At 43.4% G+C, this 27,468-nt stretch overlaps 1 protein-coding gene across 1 annotated transcript in view; it reads right to left on the bottom strand.

Annotated features, from left to right (window-relative positions):
* The window catches only part of snrkb (SNF related kinase b), a 116,406-nt gene that overhangs the window by 9,217 nt on the left and 79,721 nt on the right, over window positions 1-27,468 (bottom strand). Inside the window, exon 3 of the mRNA XM_078544114.1 lies at window positions 25,516-25,657. Within this exon, the coding sequence (XP_078400240.1) occupies window positions 25,516-25,657 (142 nt within the window). The remainder of the gene's footprint in view (window positions 1-25,515; window positions 25,658-27,468) is intronic.

Raw genomic sequence — 27,468 nt, 5'->3', positions numbered from 1 at the left:
TGATTTATGCCAGCATAACAGATGATGATTTCAGGAGTCTTGCCATGAAGAAATTAATACTTGAAGTACCAGAACAGTATGAAGGCACTTCTAAGATGCTGAACATGTGTTAGCAAATGGCCGGGCTGGTGCCAGGTTAGAATTTCACCCTCTGCAGCACTATCGCCAAAGGGGTCCCTCTACAATGCAGAGTAAAAGTGCAGCGGTTGTCTGGACCCTGGGGTATAAATGTCAGAGGTTTGGATTCATAATTTCGGACTGGTGCAGACCTGTCATTTATGTAGCTGTACTTCAGTTCCAGAAACTTCTGCAGGTGGCCCACACAACACAGCACTCCCGTGACACATAACTCCATGGGTTTAGTGGGGAATGATGTTCTGGATTTAGGCACCTTGGAGGTTGGGTATCTGCAGGAGGCCTGGGTCTTCTCTGATGGTGCATTATAAACCTGGCTTCCAAAGTTACTGGATCTGATAAATAAATCGTAAATGAATCCCACCCCACCCTGCCACCACCACTTTCAGGGTACTTTGCAGCCTTCTCCTTCATTTGAGGGAAGGTCCCCAGAAACAGTCGCGTGGGGAGAATTCCAGATGAATGTCAGAGTTTCCTAAATAAAGACCAATCCAAAATTATGGCAAGCGCATTAAAAACCCTCCATCGCTCCCAGCAGAACTTAAACCTTTGTGTCCTCTCCAAGTTCTAATGCATCCTCCACACAAGACCACCCCTTACCCCAGGACTGCCCCCCTCCCCCACCACCAACCTACCCTCCCCATTAATAAACCCACCAGGTTCGCACCCAATCAAACCGCTGGAATTTCGCACCCACAAGTTTGCACATCACAACTCAAGAGTCAACTAGCAAGTGAAATTTAATCCCATCAGTTACACCACTGCCCTCTCAGTGCATAATATAGGAAGGTGCTTCACAATATAGAAATGTGTTATTGGATGTAAGAATCAGCTATAGACTGTGACAGGAATGTGAGGCATTGTTAAATATCAATGCACAGAAATGCATCACACACACAGTACTGCATTCTACACAGCAACAGAAATGTCCCACAACTACACACAGTAATGGAGCAATGGATGATGCACTGTACTAGAAGAATGTGTTAACATGCCCAAAACAAGATCATGTTTCAGCTGCTATTCCCTCTAGATCTCAGCTGTGAAGAAAAGCTTCCCTACCACCCAGTTACAGAGTAGCAAACAATAGGCTTTTAAGAGCTTTCGCAGGTGTCCTCGTGCTAATTTGTCAACACAATATGTATTTCGACCCAGGACTGGAAATTGCTCAATGCATCTCTCAGGGTTAATAAGTCAGCCGTTGAATTAGTGAAGTTGTAAGCTTTACAGTCGCTAATCATTAAATATTGACCTTTTGACTGCAGTTTCCATTTTCTGATGTGCAGTGCCAGCAGCTGGACTCGCTTAAGTGGACCCACAAACAACGTACTTCAAATACATCTCCCATGTGAATACCAGGTCCTCAGTAACACAGGCAGACCCAGCCACAGTTATTTTTGGTTTTGTGTGGGAAGACTAAAGGCCTACATAAATTATTTTTGAATGAAGCAGGAAGTTAAACAGTGGATTAGGTTATTTTTCCAATTATTTTAGCATCTGTTGTACGTTCAGTAAACCTGTGAAAATGAGGACATTTGACTTCTACCTTTATAGCGTTAGAAGTGGCTCATGGCTGCACTCTCATCTCAGTCACAAGGTTGAGAGTTCAAGTCCCACTCAGAGAGTAGAGCATACAATCCAGGCTGACACTTCAGTGCTGCACTGTCAGAGATGCTGCCTTTTCCAATGAAGTGTTAAATCGTGGCTCCGTCTGCTCTCCCAGGTGGATGTTAAAGATCCCACCATGCTATTTCAACAAAGAGCTAGGTAGTTCGCCCTGATGTCCTAGTTAGTACTTATCCCTCAACCAACATCACCAGGCAACTTATCTGATCATTACTGCATTGCTCTTTGTGGGAGCTTGCTGTGCGCAAATTGGCTTCTACATTTCCTACATTACATCAGTGACCACACTGCAAAAATTACTTAATTAGCCGTAAAGCACTTTGGGATGCCCTGAGGTTATTGCCAATGCTGCAGGAATACCAGCCCTTTCCTTTCTAGGAACTGTGAGAATGATAAAAGTTGGAAGAGCAGGAATCTTCCCATCCTCAAAGATCTGAAACAGGATCGTCCAAGCTTTAAGATTTTGTTGGCTGTTCACATGCACAGCAGGGAGCCCTATGGGTCACAAGTCAAGTTTAAATCAAATTTAGATCAAATTCAAATTGCCATAAATCTTCATGAATCTCCATGTACTGATGCTAACAGATAGATTCAGTGCTTTAATTTAAAAATCACCAGATCCACTAAATTAAAACAGAATGAGCCAGCAAGAAAAAACGGAGATATGAATAGGATTGAATTGCCTTTACCCCATTGGTTTGGGCTTTCAGGCTTCATAGGCCCAAATAGCCCACAGGCTATTGCTTGGACGCCACTGATCTAGGACCATGATATTTTCCTGCCAATGTAACAGTAACCCATTAATAATAGATACTGAAAAAGTTCCATATGATTAAAAAAGTAAAGTTCTGAAGTACTTGTACAGGAAGGCCACAGGTTCAATCCGTGGTCTCTGAGGGAAGGAAAGAACAAATGAAACTTGTATTTATATAGCACCTTTTACATCCTCAATTTCCCAAAATGCTGCCCAGCGAGTACAGTCTAATCAGTGTTGTAATGGAGGTAAATATGACAGCCACTTTACACACAGTAAGGTCCCATAAACAGCAAGAAGATAAAAATGACTGTCTATTTCTCAGTGATGTTGAGTGAGGAATCAGAATTGATCAGGACACGAGGAGAACTCCCCTGCTCGTCGTCAAATAATAACATGGGATCTTTTATGTCTACCTGACAGGGCTTCAAATTAATTTTTTAAAAATCAGCATTTCCAACAGTGCAAGCTTAGATTATCCTGTCAGGTCTCTGCATAGGGGGATGAACTCACAGCCTTCTGACTCACGGGCAACAGAGCCACCACTGAGTCAAGGCTGACACATAGCTCTGCCATTTAGATAATTCCAGTCAGGATATTAACAGTGTGCTGCAACTGCTTTCAGCCAGCTAAGTGTAAGCACATGTTCAGAATGGGTGAGATGTTGCAAGGAAACCAGCCTTCGTGAGATTGCTGTACAGCTCTTCCAACGTTCATCAAAGAATCTCTGCTGAAACTCTATCTGTGATCTGTATGAACACATTGATTTAACCTGTTGATTTGGGATCACGTAGTGTTGTGAATTCTGCTGCATGGAAAAATACATTAGATGAGGAGAAGCAAGGACATATCAAAGTAATTCAGGACAGCCGCTGGTTCACATTTAAAAACCCACCATTTTGGCATGGTATCAATTCTCATTAACTTTTTGAAACTTTGGTAATGGCTAGCAAAGGGGAAGCAGTGGTATTGTCGCTGAACTAGTAACCCAGAGACCCAGAGTAATGCTCTGGGTTCAAATCCCATTGTGGCAGACAACAGTTGAATCCAATAAAAATCTGGAATTAAAAGTCTAATAATGATCATGAAACCACCATGGAACCACAAATGCCCTTTAGGGAAGTAAATCTGCTGTACTCACCTGGACTACATGTGACTCCAGGCCCACAACAATGTGGTTGACTCTTAGCTGCCCTCAGCCACTCAGTTGTATCAATCCACTAAAAGGTTTAAAAGGAATGGAACCATCGAACCACCGAGCATTGACCTAGGCACCAGAAACCACAATGCCAAAGTCAGCCCTATTGACCCTGCAAACATCTGGGGTCTAGTGCCAAAATTGGGAGAGCTGTCTTACAGACTAGTCAAGCAACAGCCGGACATAGTCATCCTCACGGAATCATACCTCACAGGTAATGTCCCAGACTCCAACATCATCATCCCTGGGTATGTCTGGTCCCTCGGCAGGACAGTACGAGCAGAGGTGGCGGCACAGTGGCATACAGTCGGGAGGGAGTTGCCTTGGGAATCCTCAACATCGACTCTGGAGCTCATGAAGTCTCATGGCATCAGATCAAACATGGGCAAGGAAATCTCCTGCTGATTACCACGTACTCTGGTTGGGGGACTTCAATGTCCATCACAAAGAGTGGCTTGGTAGGACCACTACTGACCGAGCCCTAAAGGACATAGCTGCTACACTGGGTCTGCGGCAGGTGGTGAGGGAACCAACAAGAGAACATACTTGATCTCATCCTCACCAACCTGCCTACCGCAGGTGCATCTGTTCATGACAACATCGGTAAGAGTGACCACCGCACAGCCCTTGAGGAGATGAAGTCCCATCTTCACATTAAGAATATCCTCCATCGTGTTGTGTGGCACTACCACCATGCTAAATGGGATAGGTTTTGAACAGATCTAGCAACCATGAGGTGCTATGGGTCATCAGCAGCAGGAGAATTGTACTCAATCACAATCAGTAACCTCATGGCCCAGCATATCCCCAACTCTACCATTACCACCAAGCCAGGAGGGCATTTTTAAAAATTCTTTCATGAGTTGTGGGCATCGCTGGCAAGACCAACATTTGTTGCCCATCCCGAATTGCCCTTCAACTGGCCTTACTAGGTCTTTTCAGAGGGCAGTTAAGAGCCAACCACATTGCTGTGGGTCTGGAGTCACATGTAGGCCAGACTAGGTGAGGACAGCAGATTTCCTTCCATAAAGGGAATTAGTGAACCAGATGGATTTTTAATGACAATTGATGAGAGTTTCATGGTCATTATCCAGATTTATTAACTCAATTCAAATTCTACCAGTTGCCATGAGATTTGAACCCATATCCCCAGAGCATTAGTCTGGATCTCTGGATTACTAGTCCAGCATCATTATCACTACACCATCTCCCTTGCATGCCAGAAGGAGCACCAGGCATACCTAAAAATGAGGTGTCAACCTGGTGAAGGTACAACACATGCCAGCATAAGCAGAAACTGATAGACAGAGCCAAGTGATCCTACAACCAACAGATGAGATCAAAGCTCTGCAATCCTGCCACATCCAGTCGTGAATGGTGGTGGTCAATTAAACAACTCACTGGAGGAAGAGGCTCCACAAATATCCCCATCCTCAACGATGGAGGAGCCCAGCACATTAGCGAAAAAGATAACGCTGAAACATTCGTAACAATCCTCAGTCAGAAATGCCAAGTCGACGATTCATCTCGGCCTCCTCCGGAGGTCCCCAGCATCACAGATGCCAGTCCTCAGCCAATTTGATTCACTCCATGTGATATCAAGAGATGGCTGAAGGCACTGGATACTGCAAAGGCTATGGGCCCTGATAAAATTCCGACAATACGACGAGACACCTGTGGTCTGTACTTGCCGCGCTCCTAGCCAAGCTGTTCCAGTAAAGCTACAACACTGGCATCTACCCGACAACGTGGAAAATTGCCCAAGTATGTCCCATCCACAAAAAGCAGGACAAATTCAACCCGGTCAATTATTGCCCATCAGTCTACTCTCCATCATCAGTAAAGTGATGGAAGGATTCATTAACAGGGCTACCAAGCAGCACTTGCTTAACAATAACACATTCACTGATGCTCAGTTTGGGCTCTGCCAGGGCCACTCAGCTCCTGATCTCATTACAGCCTTCATTCAAACATGGACAAAAAAGCTGAACTCCAGAGGTAAGGTGAGAGTGATGCCCTTAACATCATTTGATGCAGCATTTGATAGAGTGTGGCATCAAGGAGCCCTAGCAAAACTGGAATCAGTGGGAATCAGGGGAAAACTCTCTGCTAGTTGGAGTCATACCTAGCACAAAGGAAGATGGCTGTGGTTGTTGGAGATCAATCATCCCAGCTCCAGGGCATCACTGTAGGAGTTCCTCAGGTTAGTGTCCTAGGCCCAACCATCTTCAGCTGCTTCATCAATGATTTTCCTTCCATCAAAAGGTCAGAAGTGGGGATGTTTGCTGATGATTGCATAATGTTCAGCACCATTCATGTCTCCTCAGATACTGAAGCAGTCCATGTCCAAATGCAGCAAGACCTGGACAATATCCAGGCTTGGGCTTGACAGGTGGCAAGTAACCTTCGCACCACACAAGTGCCAGGCAATGACCATCTCCAGCAAGAGAATCTAACCCTTGACATTCAATGACATTACCATCGCTGAATCCTCCATTATCAACATCCTGGGGGTTATGATTGACCAGAAACTGAACTGGGTCAGCCATATTAATACTGTGGCTACAAGATCAGGTCAGAGACTAGGAATCGTGCGACGAGTAACTCTCCTCCTGATTCCCCAAAGCCTGTCCACCATCTACAAGGCACAAGTCAGGCGTGTGATGGAATATTCTCCACTTGCCTGGATGAACACAGCTCCAACAACACTCAGAAGCTTGACACCATTCAGGACAAAGCAGCCTATTTGATTGGCACCACATCCACAAACATTCACTTCCTCCACCACCAACGCACAGCAGCAGTGTGTACCATCTGCAAGGTGCACTGCAGGAAATCACCAATCCTCCTTAGACAGCACCTTCCAAACCCACGACCACTACCATCTAGAAGGACAAGGGCAGCAGACACATAGGAACATACCCACCTGGAATTTCCCTTCCAAGCCACTCACCATCCTGACTTGGAAAAAAATCACTGTTTTTTCATTGTCGCTGGGTCAAAATCCTGTAACTCCCTCCCTAACAGCACTGTGGTGTACCTACACTACATGGACTGCAGTGGTTCAAGATGGCAGCTCACCACCACCTTCTCAAGGACAATTAGGAATGGGCAATAAATACTGGTCTAGCCAGCGAAGCCCACAATCCATGAATGAATACAAATAGAACAAACTATAGGAATTGATCAATGTTATCCAAGACAAATTGTCATGTGCATCTTCTGATTTTGGAATATTTATTGGCAGCTCTGAAAGTGCAGCTGATTCTCCATAACATGCCTGGAATTGGCTGTTGGTACTTCCTGTCCAGGTAGAGGGTCCCACTACAGGGTGGGGAGTTGGCATGAATCTAATACAGATGCTTCTTGCCCACTAGTTCCAACCAGCTGCTACATCTTGTCCAATGAGGACATGGGTCCAACACTCTTCTAGAATATTCCAGCCACTTGAGCCAATGGGAGAAGGTAGTCTCTGGACTACTTGATCAAAACCTCTGATGGAAGCTTCTTTCCTGTCTCTTTTGGATGGGAAGTATTTCAAAGGATTTTTTAAAAATCATTTCAAAACATTCCCCCTGTAAGAGGAAAATGGGATGTTCCTCAGAAAGGGTTTGAACCTTTATTTTCTCACCAGCGGCCAGCCACACACAGACTGTCGATACTTCAAAAGTTTAAAAATTGGAACAGTTTAGATTTTTTGGTTTGCAGTTTTTGAAAACAGACAATTTCCCCCCCTACTTTAAGATCTCCGTTTCCCACGCATCACTTTCCAGACAAGTGAACAGGCAAGGGAGCAGCTTTTAGGGCCTCATACGATGAGGTACTCGAAAAGAGCCCAGGGTCGTCATTTTCTCTCCTTTGTCTGGCCATAAGGAACCTAGGAACAGGAATGCCTGGAGCCTGTTCCATCATTCGATTACATAATGGCTGATCTGTAACAACTCAATCTACCCGACTTGCTCCTGTAACCTTGAATGCAAGGGCCAAACAAAAATCTATCAATTGTACATTCAGTCCCTCCTTCCCCAATTGGACTGAGCTTGGTAAGCATAATGGGTATTAGATTCAACCCTACACTCCTTGAGTTGCCATTGCAACTTTTTAAACATATGTTGAAGGGACAATTAAAAACAGACAGTGTTTATGTACAGTATTTTGGTACAGGAGCATATAGCTGTTTTGAAATTGTAATCTACAGACTGTTGAACACGAGACCCTTGCCCCAGAGACTATTCCACCCCGCTCTACCACATCTTTACTGAATGATTCGCTCATCGCACTCTCCTCTGCCTCTATACCCCCCAGTACTTCACATTGTGCAGACAGGAACCAAATAAGATGCACATCGATAACCACAGTCGGTGATACAGTGCCAGTAGAATACTTCTACTGCATTCCCACAACATTTCACTGCAGCTGTCTGTGGCACCTGTCAAGTAGCAATGATAAAATTAGGAACTAAAAATGCACAACAGCTCTCTAAAATACTGACTGAAGCAAGTGTTATTCATCAGTCCTTCAGTTATAATACTCTATGTGTCTTAGCCACTCAGGCAGCACATGCTATTGACAGTTCCAGAAGGCTGAATTTACTTTTGAGATGTTTTCATTTACACCATGGTACATTTACTTTTCCACCTGCAACTTTAGATCTCAACCTCAACCCTTCTGAATTGGGTTTTTCTTCTCCCTTATATCTGAAGCTGAATAGAGTGCTCATACTGGTAACACACAGAGCCCAGAATCTAACAGAGTCAACTCTCTTATGTGTCTGGGCTGAAGGTGAACCCTGATCCCACTTGTGAAAGACCAGTGTCCAACACATCTTCCCTTTTCATCCTGAATCATTGATCGGCCATCCTCTTATATTGTTTATATGCAGCACAACCTCTAGTTAAGTTATAACCTGGTAAAATACAATACTGTAGCTCCAAACAGACACATCCTTGTAAAACCAAATGCATTCATATCAATTGTAACCATTTAGTCAGCTGAGCATCTACCTACAAGGCATGACTGTGTCCCATATACCATTCTCTAAAGTATTCTCTGTAAATATTAGAACAAATAAGAGAAATGTGTTGGACCTTTAATGTTGTTGAGGTATTTTTTGTTTCACCAGATAGCTTCAGTAGTTTTAACACAATTCTTCAAGAACTTCCTGATGACATTAATAAATCCACTGGGTTCATCTCTACTTCTTTTACACTTTGCTGTTAAAAGTGGTTCTCCTACACCCTCCATATCAATGTTCTGGTACATTATACAGACAGGAGGGTCCCAGGTTTGGTCTATGTTCAGTTAACTGGTCTCAGCAGTAATGGTGGAAAAAGATGATGCAATCGATCTTGTGCCCCCTGGACTAGAACTGTAAGAAATCAATGAGGACTCTCACCACAATCACTGGTACTGGACAGCTGAGGCCACAATCAGACTTGACTGAGATGCTCCCCATGGTCAAATAGTTTTTAAAGACTGAGCATTCAGCCCACTCATGAAGATTAGCCACTTTGCTGAGGTATGGCCAGACAACTGGTCTCTATGGAGCAAGTATCCCTGCAAGACTCAGTGACTGATTTTTAAAAATTCACTATGAACCAAAAAAAAGATCCAAATTTTTACTGCCTGGCTTATATATAATATTATAAATAGCTGAGATGAAGACCCAGGTCTTGTATCACAATCTCCTTCTTTACAAGAACAGCTTTTCTCGACTATTGAAGTCCCATGGGAAAGGACACGCTGCTTCTTTGGTATCCAAGCACAGATGAGCATGTTCCTGCCCATAAAGCTCCAGCTGGCAACCTTCTGGTCTTTGTGCCACTCACTGCTGCCCTGCTAGGCTCCAGTGGAAAAGAACAGTTGGCACACGTCAGGCAAGGCTGACAGATACACCCCTCCCCCACCCTGTCACATTGATGATAAATTGTTCCAAAAAAAAAATAGAAGCAAGAAAGCTGAAAAGTAAGAAAGCAAGGCCCAGCTTATACTACAGGTTAAACCGAGTCAGTGCACACCAGCCAGCCATAACACCTAATAAAAGCCAGCATTCCTAGAATAACTGCTGCGGTATTATGAAATGGTTTTTAATAGCCAGTGCACAATTCTAAGAATGACTTCAAAATGGTTTGATCTGTTAATGACTCAGTGTTAATGTCTCAGGGGGATTTAAGCAATTAACCATGGCACCCCCTCAAAATATGTTGAAGGCAATCATCGATGGACATAATCATTATACACTGAGTGAAATAAACTGAATCCAGTTCTACAATGTTTTTAACTGTATGAAACATGACTGTAGCCCTAATTATTCATTATGTCTTCCAGATGCCGAGCAGTGAGATTGTCAGTCTGCTCTGTCAGTGACTGAGATGGGGATATATTCCACAAAAAGGACCTGTGATTATAGTAATCTGCTAAATTTCCTGTATAGGTTAGTGGAACCAACCAGTTCCGTTGTCGCTACTATAACTTTAAAGGGCTGACCTCCCCCGACCCTGCATGCCATTCCATGGCTTCAGGTAGCGTCTGGGGCACACGCAGATAACCAGTGTTAGGGGGGGTCAGGCAACAGAGTAAAGTGTTGATCCAGGTTCTATCTTCACCCCAACTTTCCAGTAGGAGAAACAAAATGGTAAAGGATGAATATAAAGAATTGCATTTATATAGCACCTTTTATGACTAGCACTTTACAGCTAATGAAGTACTTTTGTAGTGCACTGACTGTTGTAATGTAGGAAATGCTGAGGACAATTTGTTTCCACAAACAGCAATGAGATAAATGACCGTATTAGTTGTTTCACCAATGATGATTGAGGGATAAACATTGGCCAGCACACCAGGGAGAACCCCGCCCTGTTCATCTTCTAAATAATTATGTGGAATCTTTCACATTGTTTGAATCACTGGAATAGATGGATCAAAGCTCAGTGTAACATCACATCTGAGACAATTAATTTACAATGTAACATTCCCTCCATATCGTGCTGAAATTTGACTTTGATTATGAGCTCAAGGAGCTCAGTTAAAGATGAAATGACTAAATATCTAATTCATAAGAAAATTGAGAGGCAATCAACATGGATTTCAGAAAGGGAGAGTTCCTGTAGGTGGTAACAGATATGGCGGGTGGGGGAATGCAATGGTCATGGATTTTCAGAAAGCCTTTGACAAGACCGCACACAAGACTACTGAGAAAAATAAGAGGTACGGAATTAAGGGGAGCATACCAAATCGGAATTAAAAGCTGGCCAGAAGATAGAAAAGAGAGTAGAAGTAAAGGACAGTTTCCTAGAATATTAGGAGAAAGTAAATGTGTCCTGCATCATTCTGTTCTGCCACCGCTTCTGTCTAATCTGAATGTCAATTACTTGGACACAGGGCCAGAGGAAGCAATGCTCAAATTTTCAGGCAATACTAAAACAAGAAGCATGATAAATAAATCGAAAGAAACTCCAAGTGGATATTGATAAAATGGTGAACTGCACAAAAAGTGGCAGATGGAATTCAATGTCAGCAAGTGTGAGGTGGTACATTTTGGTTAAAAAAATGGAAGTAATGATTATATCTGAAATGGAACATGAAAGTAGAACCATATTGGTGATCCTTTAAGTCCACAGTTGGAGTAACAAGTTCAGTTCTGGAATTCAGATTTTAGGAAGGATGTCGAGGGAATAGAGATGGTATAGTGCTGATTCATCACAGGTTGAGTATCCTTTATCCGTAAATCTGAAAACTGGACACATCCAAAAACCGCACTTTTTTTGAACCTCATCAATCTTTGGTGCGGGAAGTCTAGTTGTTTGTCTGCACTGTTGACCTTGCGATTTCTGTGGTGAACATGTCAAAAAGAAACTTATTCCAGGTATCCTGTATTTATTATTCAGTGATACATCTTACTTTACTAGCCATTTTATTTATTTTAGACTGTAGCTAGCCTAGACTTATGCTATTGTAATGTGAGTTTATACGCAGGATCCGAAAACCAAATTTATCTAGAATCCAAAATGCAATCAGCACTGAGGGTTTTGAGAAAGGATACTCAACCTGTGGAATGCTGCCTGGTTTGAAACAATGAGGAAACATTTGAAATATTGCCTGCTTTTTGTTAGAACAGAGGAGATTACAAAATGAAAACAGAAAATGCTGGAAATGCTCAGCACGTCTGGCAACATCTGCGGAGAGAAAGGTCATCAAGCTAAAATATTAACTCTGCTTCTCGCCACAGATGTTGTCGGACTAGCTGAGCATTTTAACCATTCTTGGTTTTTATTTCAGATTTCCAGCTTTTGCAGTATTTTGCTTTTGTAGAGATTAGATAGAGGGATGATCTAATTGAGGTGTTCAACGTTATGAAAGAATGGGACAGATTAAATAGAAACAGGCTGTTTCAGTTGAGAAGTGTAGAACAGGGAATATAGAGATAAGGTTAAATGCAAGAGGTTTAGGACGGGGGGAGATTTCTTTCCCCATAGAGAATCATGAGGTTGCAGAGTGAGCTAGCAGAGTTAATGACAGGGGCCATGTCCATTTTTAAGAAGCTGCTGGATAAGTGGTTGAAGGTTGGGGGATATAGGGAAATGGGAACAGAGAATGGGATTGAGATCACCACTCATGGAGGATAAACAGTGGGAACTGGATGAGCTGAATGTGGGAATGTTTGATGTGGGAAATTCTACATAATCCTATCCAAGTTCTGGAATTGGGGCAGTCTGTAAAATGGAGCTAAGGCCATGCTCAGATCAGCATGATCTTTTTGAACGTCAGAGCAGGCTCAAGGGGCCAAAAACAATCTACTCCTGATCCTATTTCTTAAGCATTTACATCCTTCAACTTGAACCCATAACTCAGCAAAAGGAGTCCTATCAACTGAGGCAGGGTAACAATTAAAAACAAGATGCCTGGCTGACATTTTCACTCTTTTTGTTTCTCGGGAGCACCTCAGCTGAATCTAGCTGACTCAACACAGACTAGGTATTGAATATGGGATTCTCTTGCATGGTAAGTGGCCAATACACTAACAAACTGAACTAGTTGGAAACTTACTTTCATAGAGACTGAGCTTGAGAGAGCTAAGACTTATTTTTATTGAAAACTCTGGCTTGTATAAAAAGGTAAATCTTCCGCTTATTGGCATGTTTAATGCTTTTTTTGGGTGCTTTTTTTCCTGTGCAAAGATAAGTAATCTGTAGTTAGATCAGCAGAGCCAAAAACTGATAATATGTTCTTAACCAGAGAGATTGCTAACTTACTGACCCTTCCCAGTAAATTCCAGATAGGGGCTTTCAAAAAACAAAATACATTGATGGGGATTGGGAATAGGACACCGCCTGCAATGTGCACACTCGCTACCTGAATATCAATGGGATTTTCAGCCCTCACTGTAAGTGGAAGCTTCTACGAAGTTAATGGGCTTTCTTCATTTTAGAGGCTAAACAACATTTGTACTAAGAATACAAGGAGAACGACCAACATGAAGTCCTATTGCATGATTCACCCTGGGTACAAAAAAGGATTTGATTTAGTAATATCAGGCAAAAAGTTATGCCCAATTAATATCAGGATCCTAATTTATAGCAAACTGTGACACATTCTCATCGGCCTCCCCAAAGTATAAGTGTATGTTAGGGAGGAAATGGTAGACAAATTCTCTAAGACTATTTTTTCAAACTTTTCTGCACAGGGCACCCCTACTATACATGTCCTCCCGGGCACCCAGGTACAGTATAACTCATTGCACCCCGGAAAAACCCTCATTGTGTCTTTGGGTAACTTGCTACCCAAAATGAAAAAAGTTAGAAAATAGGTTTTATTTCTACTCAGCAATAGAAATAATTCAATACTAAACCAAATTCTGAAATCCAATGGCGGGCACACAGAAATCAGCAATCCCATGAAGGCCTATTACCCAAGTACCTTAGTGTAAGACCCTAATGAATGAAAACTGACAGCACTGGATCCTTGACTTCAAACTGTGTACATGATTTATCTTGGGGTCATATTAAGTTTGTTAAGAGTGTGCTTCCCCACCCTCAATTAAAAACTTGAAGACCAATTTATAAACCAGCTTCAGTCACTTTCAGACTGAGGAACAGGGCATTAAAATCTGGGCTATTCCTACAGGATAGGGTACTGAAGAATCCAACGCATATTAAGGCCCATTACTCATGTCTGCAGCAATGAATCTTATTTTTATCTGATATCTTTCCATTTTCAATGGCTTCCCTCCCAAAAAGGTCATATAGCACGGTCACAATGAGCAGTCTTGTACTTCCAATGTGAGAAGAGTGGCCCTCTGAACAGCTTCTTAATTGCAGTGATCTGCTACAAGACTGGCACCTCACCTCTAAGTGCTAAGCCACCGATGGGCAGCAGAAGATCCCTGATGTGGCCATAAATTCTGGTGCGATTGATTGAACAACACACAGCGCCAGGGATTAGTAGGTCAGTCTGAAGGACGACTGCACAGAGTTGCTTTGTTTTATTCTTTTCAATTCCCTATTCATTATTGCTGCTCAGTCACAGTTTCTGTTATGTTTTAAGCCACAGCAGGGCTTATCTAGGTCCTCTGCAGTTTTGGAATTTCATTATACCTCCAAGAACCCAATCAATATTTTTTTAAAAAATAATATGTCTCAGAGTTATTCCTATATCATGCAACAGACTCTTTGGACCTTCACTGCTAATATTGTATCAGATCCCCTGAATGCTGCAGCCTTAATTACACAGGATGCCTTACTCACCAAGTGAGTAAGAATGAATCAGTGAACCCTTTGATGTTTTTATCCTATCTCCATAACACGCCGACAAAAATAGGCTTTTCCCCCAGCGAGGGATTTATTCTATTCATATCTAGGCAAGCTACCTTTTCAGATTGTACACATCAATGACACTACTGCCCACTAAAGTCCCCTACAGGAGTGAGCCATCTTTAAATAGTCCCATAATCTAGACCAATGAACATTGACAGTGTGATGGCTTCAATTCAATGCATGGATTTGTATTAAATAGTTCACTTCTATACGTTACTAAAATTTAAAAGCCCAGACTTTTTAGTAAGTTACAAGAAGTAAGAACCACTTAAATAAAATGTAAAAAAAGAAGACATTGGGCAGAATTTTGCCGTCGGCGAGCAGGGGGCGGGGCCCGCTCGCTGACGCGTAAAATGATGCGGGATGACATCATCCTGCCCCATTTAAATTTTCAGGAAGGCGGGGACACAGCAAAATCAGCTGTCCGCCTGCCGACCTGTCAATGGCCAATTGAGGCCATTGGCAGGATCATTTAACCAATTAAAGGACATGCCGGTCCAACCTTAAGGTTGGACGGGCAGGCCAGGAGCCCTGGCGGCAAATAGAGAAGACATGAAACCTCATCCACCAGCGGGATGAGGTTCCATGTAAGGTTTTAAAAATTTTAATAAAGTTATTAAGTAAATTATGAACATGTCCCATCTCACGTGACATTGTCACATGAGGGGGACATGTTAGGGAATTTTTTTTTTCTATTTTTAATATTTTTCAAAGTGTAAGCGATCTCCCTGAGGCAGCGCTTAGCCTCAGGGAGATGAGTGCGCTCTTTCGTGCGCATGCGCGAAAGAGCACACTCTCGCTTTTAGGGAATCGCCCCCCCGCCCGCACAGGAAGCGCATAGCACTTCCCACCGGGCATCATGCTGGGCAGGCCTTAATTGGCTCGCCCACGTAAAATGGCGGCGGGGCCCACTTCTCCAGCAGGGATCGATTCCCCGCCTGCCAGAGATTGGGTCAGGCCCACCCGCCCGACAGGCAGAAAATTCTGCCCATTGAGTGATGGAATTAGTGAACACTGGCCCAGAACTCCATTGAAACTTGTAACAAAATGGCAGCGTAAGTATGGGGAAATGTCGATTTTCACCATTGACGATCAACAACTTCTTGGCGTGGTATTAAAAAATGGTGTAAGTTATGCCAGTTTTTGTTACACTCGTTTTTATGCCACTCCCAGCTTTTTCAAACCTTCAACACTGATTTGACCAAACCGCTGCCAAAACCATCAACACAGCTCCACCCTCAAGCAAGCTGCAGCTCATAAAAATTCCCAGAGCTTATACCAGTTGGCAATGGGCTGCAAAATTACGCATAGGCATGATAAATACACAGACTGGGGAGTGGCATGGCGAGGTGGGTAGGTGTCCCTGCTGGCTGCCTTTCTTGATAACAAGTAGCCAGTTAGGGAAGGATTATGTCAGGGTGTAGTGTGGATAGAGGGTCCCATCAAGGACCATAGGCTATTACCTGGGAGAGGGAGGGGATCCTGTTAGGGCCATAGTGGACGAATAGGCTTGAACAGAAAAACAACATGAATCGGCTGACACTGTGCAGTGTGGTGTATAATACCTTGGAGGTTCAAATGAGATAATGACCCAGTGATTTGTTTTATTGATGTTGGTTGACGGATGGTTGGCCAGGACAGGAAGATTTATGTAATATTTATGTTCGAGGACACTTCCACTAGTGCCACTATCAGGACAGAACCTGGAGGCTGATTTTTGCCTTACATGCAACATTACTCCGGCCGAGAATTCACCCTCTGCTAACAAGGTAGCTTCTACTGCTTTCTAGTATTAGGACATCCTGCTTGTCACAGACCCTTCACATTCCAATTGATTGTAATGCTTCCCTTGTGCTTCAGCTGTTGCACTTTGACAACACAAGACCTTGGGAGTAGTAAGCTTTGTGACCATTGACACCAGCACAATAGGTGCTATCTATTGCTTCACAGATTGACTGCTTAAGTCAACTAGGAAAGACCTAAATGTTGCCTTCCCTTTGCTGGAGTGCTGAGAATCAGAAATCCATTCCTTATCTCAATGTCTTGGACTACTCGCTCAATCTCAATAATCCTTTACCAATGCCTCAGTGCCATTGGTAAAAATAGCCTCCCTGCCCTGCTCCTCAGAACTGCTTTAAACCTGATCATTGCCCTGGCACAGCTGCAGTAATGATTCAAGACCTCACACATGACAGATTCATGATCTGAATGTCGAAAGGCAGTCCGCGACGGACTTGCAGGACAGAAGATCAGATCTGGCATTTAATCAGCCTGTCATGTGATTCAATTTAAAATCACATTCAGTGGGCTATCAGAAGGTACAAAAGCAGTTTGTGGTGAGCTGCAGGTCCTTTTCAAAGTGCTTTAAGCCCCTCAAATAGCAGCCTGTCAGATTAGTGCGAGTCAATTGCTGACTCAATCTCATGATCCAGGCTTTCAACTCAGCCTTCACGCTGTCTATTCATGTCAGTGGTAAAAGGCATCGTCTTCATGCTGAAATTATTTTAGTTAGCTGTCACTGTGAATCATATGGAATATTGTCTATTGGATGAGACGTAAAACCCTGTCTGATCTCTCAGGTGGACATAAAAATGTGTACGGCAATATTTCGAAGAGGAGCAGAGGAGCTACCCCATTGTCTTGGCCAATATTTATCCCTCAAAAAAGATCACCAAAAAAACACATTATCTGGTCATGGTCACATTGCTGTTTGTGAGAGCTTACTGTGCGCAAATTGGCCACCGCGTTTCCTACATTACAACATCAACTACACTTAAAAAATACTTCATTGGCTGTAAATCGCTTTGGGACATCCAGAGGTTGTGAAAGGCACTATATAAATGCAGTTTTTCTTTTCTGCCAACAGCTTTTCTTCCTCCATAGGATGCAAGTCAACGCCACGAAGCTAACTCACATGAGTCCCATCAGTTTACACTTCCAGTGACAATTTCTTCTCAACTCCACAGAGCACAGCAGCAAAACGTTTCCATCTATTCTGTGGCTATCAACACAGGAAGCCACTAAACAGTGGGTTTGTTCAGGAGCGACAGATTGCCCTTCTCCAAGTGTCTACATAATTTCTAACTGGCTACTGCTCAAAGCTATTTGCTGTCTTAAGCAAATTTAATTCATTCATGGGACGTGGGCTTCACTGGCTGGGCCTGCATTTATTGCCCATTCCTAATTGCCCTTGAGAAAGTGGTGGTGAGCTGCCTTCTTGAACCACTGCAGTCCATGTGGTGTAGGTACTGTTAGGAAGGATGTTCCAGGATTTTGACCCAGCGACAGTGAAGGAACAGCGATATAGTTCTAGGTCAGGATGGTGAGTGACTTGGAGGGGAACTTGCAAGTGGTAATGTTCCCATGTGTCTGCTGCCCTTATCCTTCTAGACGATAGTGGCCATGGGTTTGGAAGGTATCTAAGGGGCCTTGGTGAGTTTCTGCAGTGCATCTTGTAGATGGTACACACTGCTGCTACTGTGTGTCAGTGGTGGGGGGAGTCAATGTTTGTGGATGTGGTGCCAATCAAGTGGGCTGCTTTGTCCTGGATGATGTCAAGCTTCTTGAGTGTTGTGGGAGCTGCACTCATCCAGACAAGTGGGGAGTATTCCATCACACTCCTGACTTGTGCCTTGTAGCTGGTGGAAAGGCTTTGGGAAGTCAGGAGGTGAGTTACTCACCACAAGATTCCTAGCCTCTGACCTGCTTTTGTAGCCACAGTATTTATATGGCTAGCCCAGTTCAGTTTCTGGTCAATGGTAATCCCCAGAATGCTGATATAGGGGATTCAGCGATGGTAATGCCATTGAGTGTCAATGGGTGATGGTTAGATTTTCTCTTGTTGGATTTGGTCATTGCCTGGCACTTGTGTGGCATGTATGTTATTTGCCACATGTCAGCCCAAGCCTGGATATTGTCCAGGTCTTGTTGCATTTAGACATGGACTGCTTCTGCATCTGAGGAGTCGCGAATGGTGCTGAACGTTGTTCAATTATCAGTGAACATCCCCACTTTTGATATAATGATGGTTCAGTGGGGAGAGACGCTGCCTGGTGTAGTACTGAACTGGATGAACCAGGAACGTCCCAGGTTTGAGGCCTAGTCTATATCAGGTTAGCTGAGCTCAGTTACAACAGGGGAGCTACCATTGTCTGTCATTTCCCTGGTTAGGAATAGGGGTGGACAATGGGGAAAAAATAGGGATGAGTTTAGTGCTTGCTGCAAGGAATCCTGAGGGAAAGCACTCATAGGTTAATATTGAGCAAGGACAGTGGCGAGCTCAGGCATGATGCACAGTTGAATAATGTACCCGCACTTGCCACTGAGGCTTGGGTACAATGAATGGCTGCTCGGATGAGACACAGGAGAGTAGCTGGCACCCATGGAACCATACTCCAGGAAGGATCAGCGCTTCAAGGAATGTAGTTACCTGTCAGTAACCCCATAGATGCCACCCAGCAAATTTCAGCCACAGGGATGCAGGAATTTAATGTGATGAATTGATTGGTATCTACGGATCAATGTCATTTACTGACAGCTATTCTCCACATCTAGCAATCATTAGGTAGGTGAGGTCTAACCACAAACATATTGTGCCAGGTTTTTCTATTCTTTTCCTTTCTGTTAGAACTGGGTAACCTTCACTTGTTTTTCTGATGTATATTCCCTACCATGACCAGAAAATGGTTAGAAACACAGCAGGCTGCTGTTTCATTTTCTCTGAAATTAGAGCTTCTCTCACAGTCAATTTCAGTCCCAATCCTCAGAGACCATTCCGGAACTCTACGATATGTGAATGGAGATCAGTCTTTTACAGTAAATAGCTGAGAGTTTCAATTCCCACACATAGTACTATCAACTCCTGACAGAAAAGCTGTTGTGTGAGCAATCAGACATTTATTGTCATCTGGCACTTCTGATCAGGTGACTCCATAAATAAATTGTGTTGGGTTGGGATTTTTGTAAGAATTGTTTAGTGCTGGCAGAGCGCTTGGATTTCAAGAGAAATTGTAGGCTCACCATTTTATTACTCAATAACCAAAAAAAACCTACACATTTTCTCCACTTATTTCTGTTCCATTTTCTAGATAAACAGTAGAGGAGGCTGATGTGATGGAACAGGCCTACTGCCACATCCTGCAACCGACCACTAGGGCGCGTCCTTGAGCCTGTGAGGACTTGTTTTCCTTCTGCATCAGATATTTCTATTCAGCTACAGCCCAGCTGAGATTAGGAAGTCCTTGTGGGGGTCCAGGATCTATTAAAAATATAACCATTTAAAATTGATTCCCCTTGCTCCACTCCCCCTTGAACCATTATTTTAAAGTTCTGAGAGAGTGGGCAATGATGTATTTTTAGAACAAGACATAAAACACATGGAAGTAGTGGCTCAGAAATAAAATAAAGTGCATGTCATTTTTATAAAGCCATTAATTATTAAAGCTTCAAAGAACATAGCAAAACATCTATCACTTTCTCAGGGCTGAAACCGGTCACTTGATGCTAGGCCAATTACTAATCCAGCCATATGTTGGTCATCGATATGAAGTGAACACTTAGGGCCCCCTCCCACCCCCCCGACCCACCCACCCCCACACACCACCCCCCACCCCCCGCCCCCAAGGTTTATAGTTGTTACCTTATTTCAAGTTTGACATAATGTTGGCTGAGATGCCTGGAACTCTGTTACTAAGGCAACCAAACTGTGGTTCACACCTCACGACTCTGTAGACTGTCAATCAGCGGAACTGCTTGCTCAGTACACACCGTTAGGTTAGCCCTCACACAGCCAACTTCTTCTGGTGTAGGAAGCTGAACACAAACAGGGAAATTGCCAACTTTAACTACACCACAGCCAGGAAGTACAGCAAAAGCAGCCACAGCCGGCACTATGCAGCACCGTACAAGGCAACTCCTTCGAAAGGAATGATGACAGGGAAAGAGCAGGGAAAAGTAGGAAAGTTAGCAGTAAAGTTAGTCCCTCTTCGAGTCTTACTCAAGCTTTACTTTGCCACAGGTCTGAATTCTTGAGCGTAGAAGAACAGAATCGATCATGAGGAAGATTTATGATCAGATTCTTTTTCCCTCAGGTTAATAAACAGTGGTTTTCCTGCAAAGTACTTTAGCTAGAACTCAGTCTCGTCCTCTAAAGAAGAAAGGCTTCAATTTATATAGCACCTTTCATGACCACCAGGTGTCTCAAAGTGCTTTACAGCCAATGTAGTACTATTGAAGTGTAGTCACTGTTATAACGTAGGAAATGTAGCAGCCAATTTGTGCACAGCAAACTCCCACAAACAGCAATGTGATAATTAGCAGATAATCTGTTTTAGTGACGTTGATTGAGGTATTAGCCAGGACACCGGGGATAACGCCGCTGCCCTTCATCGAAATAGTGCCATGGGATCTTTTTCAACCAGCTGAGTGAGCAGACAGGACCTCAGTGTAACATCTCATCCAAAAGACAGCACCGCCGACAATGCAGCTTTCCCTCAGCACGGCAATGGAGTGTCAGCCCTGCTTTTTAAAAATAACTCTAACTCCTATTCAAATCAAACCTAATGTGTGGACAAACCTCCTGTCCAAGTATAGGATTGCTCAGGTTTCTGTCCCCAGCCCTATTTTACTATCTGTCCAAAGTGAAGAGGGTTGAGAGGAATATTCTATCTGGTATGAGTAGGCTACCGTGTCTCACTGTAGGAATCAGAAGGGGGGTCAGGTTAGCACGGCTGCAACTGATGACAGAAGAAATATCAACAGGTGCAGTAAGGAAAAGGATCTGCAGACCTCACAGGCATGGTGCAACATTTGAGAAGCTTACTTCATACTCCAATTCTATGTTGAGTTTCAGTTCCATTGCGGATCATCTTTAATCCATACCATACTATAAAACTAGACAGGGCTCAGTCACATCCCCTCAACTCCAGAGCACTCTGATGTTTAGGGCAGTTTAACATCCAGACTAAGACTATCATTTTACAGTGAACTGAAGGGCCACTCTCTATTGCCCCCATTTACAGCAAATTGATTGGATTTCCAGGCCCTGTTGCACATGTACTCTCACAGGTCAGGCAGTGAGTGTTTAAAACATGTTACAGTACCAATAACCAGCCATGACTGCCACTGGTTGCTTCACTCTTAGAACACACCAGAGCAATTCAACCACCCTGGACTGTGGTGCAGGTAACCAAGCAACCCAGATATGCTGCACTCTGGGATCTGATGGGGCATTCGATGAAATGTGAAAAGTCTGCGGCTTTTGTTAACAGTCTATCTGCCATATTCTGTTTTTGTTGCTCAAAGCAGCAGCTTAACAATTAGGAGAGAGAGAATTGGATATAGAGAGCTCAGAAGCCGGACATTACAGCCTGGTTAAGCCAAGTCAAAAAAGGCTAAGCAGTAATTCAGCACAAGTCCACCAAGACCCTAAAAAATCCTTGGGCCAGTTGAAGATTTGTTTTTTTGCCAACATGCGCACATCAGTGCAAACCTAGCAGCATGACTCAGGGTTTGTGATTGGCACCAGGAGACGCTGTTACATCACTTGAGCCAGGCACTCACTATGGTATAACTAAAGTCCAGTGCAAACTAAGTTTATAAAGGGGCATTGGACCAGCTGCAAATTTTCAATTTATTTTTTGTGTTAGCAAACAGCCAATGCTGTGCCCTCCTAATATTAAACATTCATCCGCATTCGAAACAGTGCCATCAGTGGGCAGTGGCACTGGAACTACCAGTGCTACCTGTGGCACTCTGCTGTGTCAGTTCTGTCATATAACTGGACCTTTAATTCCCACTTTTTAAGAGTTCATTCTGCACTGATTGTGACTGCACTGGTCACTACCATTGAACTACAGCAAATCCATTCAGGTTTGAACAGGTGGTCTGAAATTCTCCTTGAAAAGTCGAGTCAGAAATAGGTATAGAATCTTCTGATAGGCACACATTAACCTAAAGAGAAACAAGTATTTATATAGCACCTTTCCATAAGTCGCAAATCACTTCATAACCAATTAATCACTGTTGTAATGTAGGAACCATGGCAGCCAATTTGCACGCAGCAATCTCCTACATTGATGATCAGATAACCTGCTTTTCATGTGGAGTTGGCTGAGGGATAAATGTTGGCTGGATCCTTGGGAGAACTTCCCTGCTCTCCTTCAAGTAGTGTGGTGGAATCCCCTATGTCCACTTAAGAGGGCAGACTCAATGCCTCATCCGAAATATGGCACCTCTGACAGTACAGCACTCCCTCAGTGCTGCACTGGAATATCAGTTTAGATTATGTGATTAAGTATCTAGAATGGGGCCTGAATACACAACCTTCTGAATCAGAGGTAGGAGTGCTACCACTGAATGAAAGCTGACACCTCATGAACATAAACTCAAAAACATGCCACAACAGGTTGGAGACAGGTCTCTAAATTTCCTAGACAGGCGAGGATTACCGCATGGTTTTGGGAGCAGGTTCGGAGATGGGGCAGAACGGAGGTGCGGGGAGGGCGAGGGAAGCTGAGTATTGCCAACCTGTGGGCTACCCTCACTGACACACCTAATCAAGAATTAACTTCAATCATTGTTTCCTTATTTCAAAGCAGGCCTCGGCATGTGTAAAGGGGAGATAAAAAAGGTAGACAAGCAATCACTGGATACACAGAGCTCTAGAAATCTCATGTATTGCAGCCAAGGAAGTAACTGCAGATGAAAATTTTAATGTACAATCGCACTTTAGATTTGCCTCTCCTTTTAGAGGGTCAGGGGTGGCTCACTTAACCCACACATTATTCTAAACAATTGCCATGTTAAGTTATTTGAACTAACCTGTTAAAATTAGCAAGGATGAATGCACTCCGTGAAACAGCGAGTCATGGTTGCCATAGGAACAGTGCAAGAATGCTTCTGGACATTTACTGACTGTTTCTGAACACTCCAAACAGGCTGGGAGCAAGGCCGCAGAATCACATGGGCTTTGCAGCATCCCTAATAACCCCTCTTTAAAGAGTCTCCAGCCGGACATAATTGACAATATTAGGGCCTAATGCAGTTTAATGAGCTTCCACCATGTCAATGCCAAGTGTGTTGTAGACAGGGTTTCATTCACCTCCCCCCCCAATCCCCGCCTTATATTAGTTTTGTCTTACAATTCAACCGGACAGCTGGTTTCTATTATGTTATTTAAGGACTTTGACCCAGTCATGCACGCAGGGGAAGGCATGCGGAAAGGGTGGCGAGTCCACCAATCTTAAAGGGGCACTGATGCCTGAATTCTACATGATGGGAGGTACCTTGAACCTGATTTGTACACGATATAGAGTACACAATGTAACCATCAGAACACTAACGGTGGGTGCCTTGATAGCTTATGTCACATCACTACGCCTGACTTCCCTTGTGATGAGTCCTGAAGGTACAAATGTCAGACCTAATACAGCAAGCAGTGAAATAGCCATTAAGAAAAGCCTCTGAAGAAACATTTCAGAAAAAAATAAAAATTCAGAAATTGGGGGAAAAAAAATAAATGTCTCCACTATCGGCAAGCATCAATTGGATTTTATACAGAATTTTGGTTCATCTTGGCCTAGCTAATTTTGGATCTGGTGCAAAAGCAAAAAAAATAGCAGAAATTGGAAGCTCCATCTGTCTGTGTTGATGTTTCTAGCAGGTCAAGGACCTAGCGTTACCGAATCACTGAGTGGTGCAAAATAGCTTTGAACAATTTGACTCAGCACAGCCAATTCTGAAGAACTGATTCTAAGTAAGACTGGGAAACAGCCAACATGAAGGAATCAGCAAAGGTGAAACGGACCAAGCAACGATGTCAGGTTGCCAACTCTGGCTGGAAGAATTACTGGCGGCTTCATCACATGACTTCCCATCTCCAACGGCCCATGCAAACAAGCTTGTCCTCCATCTCCAATTACTAATTAACAAAACAAAGTGAACAAAACACATTTTTCCAGTGTCCTTTTGGTTTTCTTCCTGGGTCATTCACTCAGTGCCCAAGAGATGAATCCTTAGTTCCTGGACATTCCAGGACAATGTTGAAGGTTTGGCAATCCCATCACCGCCACAATAGTAAGTAAACATAACAAAGCCTCTCGCAGCTTAGCACATATTTAAAAATACTCACCTGGGTTCACTATTTTATAACATTGTTTCATTGATAATGAATTAACTAAATACTTTCCCCAATTGAAAAGCAATATGCAATGGTGGGACTAGCATAAATCATCTTCAAATGCTTCATCAATTACTTTCTCTCCATCATTAGTTCAGAATTAGGGGGGAGGGTGGTGGGGGCTTTGCTGATTATTGCAGTGTTCAATTCCATTTACAATTCCTCAGATGCTGAAGCAGTCCGTGCCCACAAGCAGCAAGACCTGCACAACATTTGGGCTTGGGCTGATTCGCGGCAAGTAACATTCGCGCCACACAAATGTCAGGTAATGACCACCTCCAACAAGAGACAATCTTGTCATCCCTCTCCTTGACGTTTGATGGCATTGCCATCCTGAATCCCCCACTATCAACATCCTGTGGGATACCATTGACCAGAAATTTAAATGGACCAGCTATATAAACACTTCAAGGGCAGGTCAAAGGTGGGGAATTCTGTGGTGAGTAACTCACCTCCAGGAGAAATCAGAGGAAGAGTCACTTTGGGTCAGGCAGCAGTCAGAAAGTGTCTCCAATGGAAGCCAAGGAGCAGGTCTCTGTCACACATAAATGCAGCTAAAACAGTCTTCTGAGATGGACCAGCACATTGCATCCCCAGCATTTACTCCCAGGAGTGGTAGTACATGACTGAGGGGAAAGATCTGAGACAAAGGCAGTGCAGCTTCCAGGCACAGTGATTAGAATGGTTATTTGGGCACTACCATCCCTCCCTGGGGAAGTTGCCATTCAATGGCATGACAAGAGACCATGGTAAAGCAGCAACAGTAAACAGAGAAAACATCGAATGCGCAATCCCAGAGGAACGCAGTACTTACTTCCTGCAGTCAGCAGAGATGTGCTGTGGGACTGTGTAGCGACAGTCCATGATCATGGTGAGAGTCTCGCTATCATTAACCTCGTGGAATGGTGGGTATCCACACACCAGCATATAGAGGATCACTCCCAGGCTCCAGATATCTAGGGCAGAGCAAAGGTGACAGTCACAGTTACAATCCTGTTTGTTAAAGCTGCATAAATTCCAAACCTCTTTCTGCAGATATTTTGATTTTATTTATTGTTATGCTGAATTAAATGCTTGCTTATGTCCTAAATGACCAATGATCCCCTGTCACACCATACACCTGCTTTAATAATTTGCTAATAAGAAACACTTTGTGGACTATCAATTTTGCAGTGTGTTTACAGTGCACAGACTGTCTAAGGCATTCTGGCTCACAATAGATTCTGCCTGTGATTGTGTTTCTTTCTGGCTTTACTGAATCTAATCTGTGTGCCTGCATTACTAAAAGAGGAACTTGCAGTAAAACAGTCAAAGCTGACTAATCTGTTTGCAGCCTGACACAGCTTGTCAAAGGATGTTCTTATTAGGTGGGGCATCCGGTCAGAACTAGTGGCCAAGACAGGCCCTCTATAGTGTCGATTTGTGGAGAATCACAGGTACAGGGCCCGGAATAGGCAGCAATTTGCTTGGCCCCCTCAGTGCATGAGGCCCAGGTGATCTTAACATTACCCGTAACAGTTTCCCTCTCATTAAAAGCAGCTTTTTGTCCTGGGGATGTTTCTATGTGGCAGGCCAGAAAGCAAGCTGATTATAAAAATTAGGTACATTCTTAAAAACACTTTAGGTGAGCAGCTGTTCAATTGGTAAATTGCCAATTACTGTGTAGTAGCTAACCAAAAGTAAATGCCATGGAATGCTGTATAGTAAATAATCCTGAAATCTACTGGAAAAGTGACCTTCTTGCATCCTCAGTGGTTATATCAGGAAAAATGATAATGCTTCTTTGTGAGTCAGGTGATCCTATTAGTGCACAATGCAGAACATGGCTGTCCCACAGTGGTACAGCTCAGTGAAGGCACATTTTAATTTTAATTCACAAATCAACAAAAAAAATATAACTAATAACAACATAACAGGACAGGATAAAAGATAGCGACCCAGCGCCAGGGTTACAAAATATTTACAAACTAACAAAAACTTCTTTGTCCCAGATTCATTGCCTGCATGAAAAGAGTAACTCTTGTGTTCCACAAGTTATGAAGGTAGAATTATTTGGATACTGAGCACCGGGCAAGAACTGAGTCCTCGACTTCATGCCCACCATCCCTCAGCCTTTGAAGTGCCAAAGACAGCCATCTTAAGGGATGCAGTAATTAGAAGGCAGGTACTGCCCCATGTGATTTCATTAAAATATAAGAATCTGAGAGGATTTAGCAGGGTAGACACAGATGTCGTATCTTCTGACTGGGAAATCTAGAACATGGGCACAGTCTCAGGATAAGGGGCCAATCACTTAGGACTGAGATGAGGAGACATTTCTTCGCTCAAGGGGTTGTGAATCTTTGGAATTCTCTACTCCACAGATGCTCCACCATTGAACATATTCAAGGCTGAGATTGATAGACTGTTGAACTCTAAGGGAGTCAAGGGATGGGGATCAAGGGGAATTGAGGTGGAAGATTAACCACGATCTTATTCAATGATGGAGCAGGCTCAGGGGGGTGGATTTCTCACTCCTGCTATTTCTCATGGTCTTATGTTAACCTAATTGACTCCTGAGATTTCCAAATGATGGACAAATAGAGGGGAAGGGTCATTTTGGACAGGGAGTTAATGAATGACCATAATGGATTCAGGTTTCAATCCCTCCTCATTAGTTTGACCATAAGAGAGATATAAAAGGTATGTAACCACTACCAGATATCTATTTAAACAGAACATTCTGGAAATACACAGCAGGCCCTTCAGCATCCATAAAGAGAGAAGA

The sequence above is a fragment of the Cetorhinus maximus genome, chromosome 6 (assembly GCF_964194155.1).
Source record: "Cetorhinus maximus chromosome 6, sCetMax3.hap1.1, whole genome shotgun sequence".
NCBI lineage: Eukaryota > Metazoa > Chordata > Chondrichthyes > Lamniformes > Cetorhinidae > Cetorhinus > Cetorhinus maximus.
The sequence above is the reverse complement of the archived record's forward strand: the minus strand, read 5'-3'. Positions and strand labels throughout refer to the sequence as shown.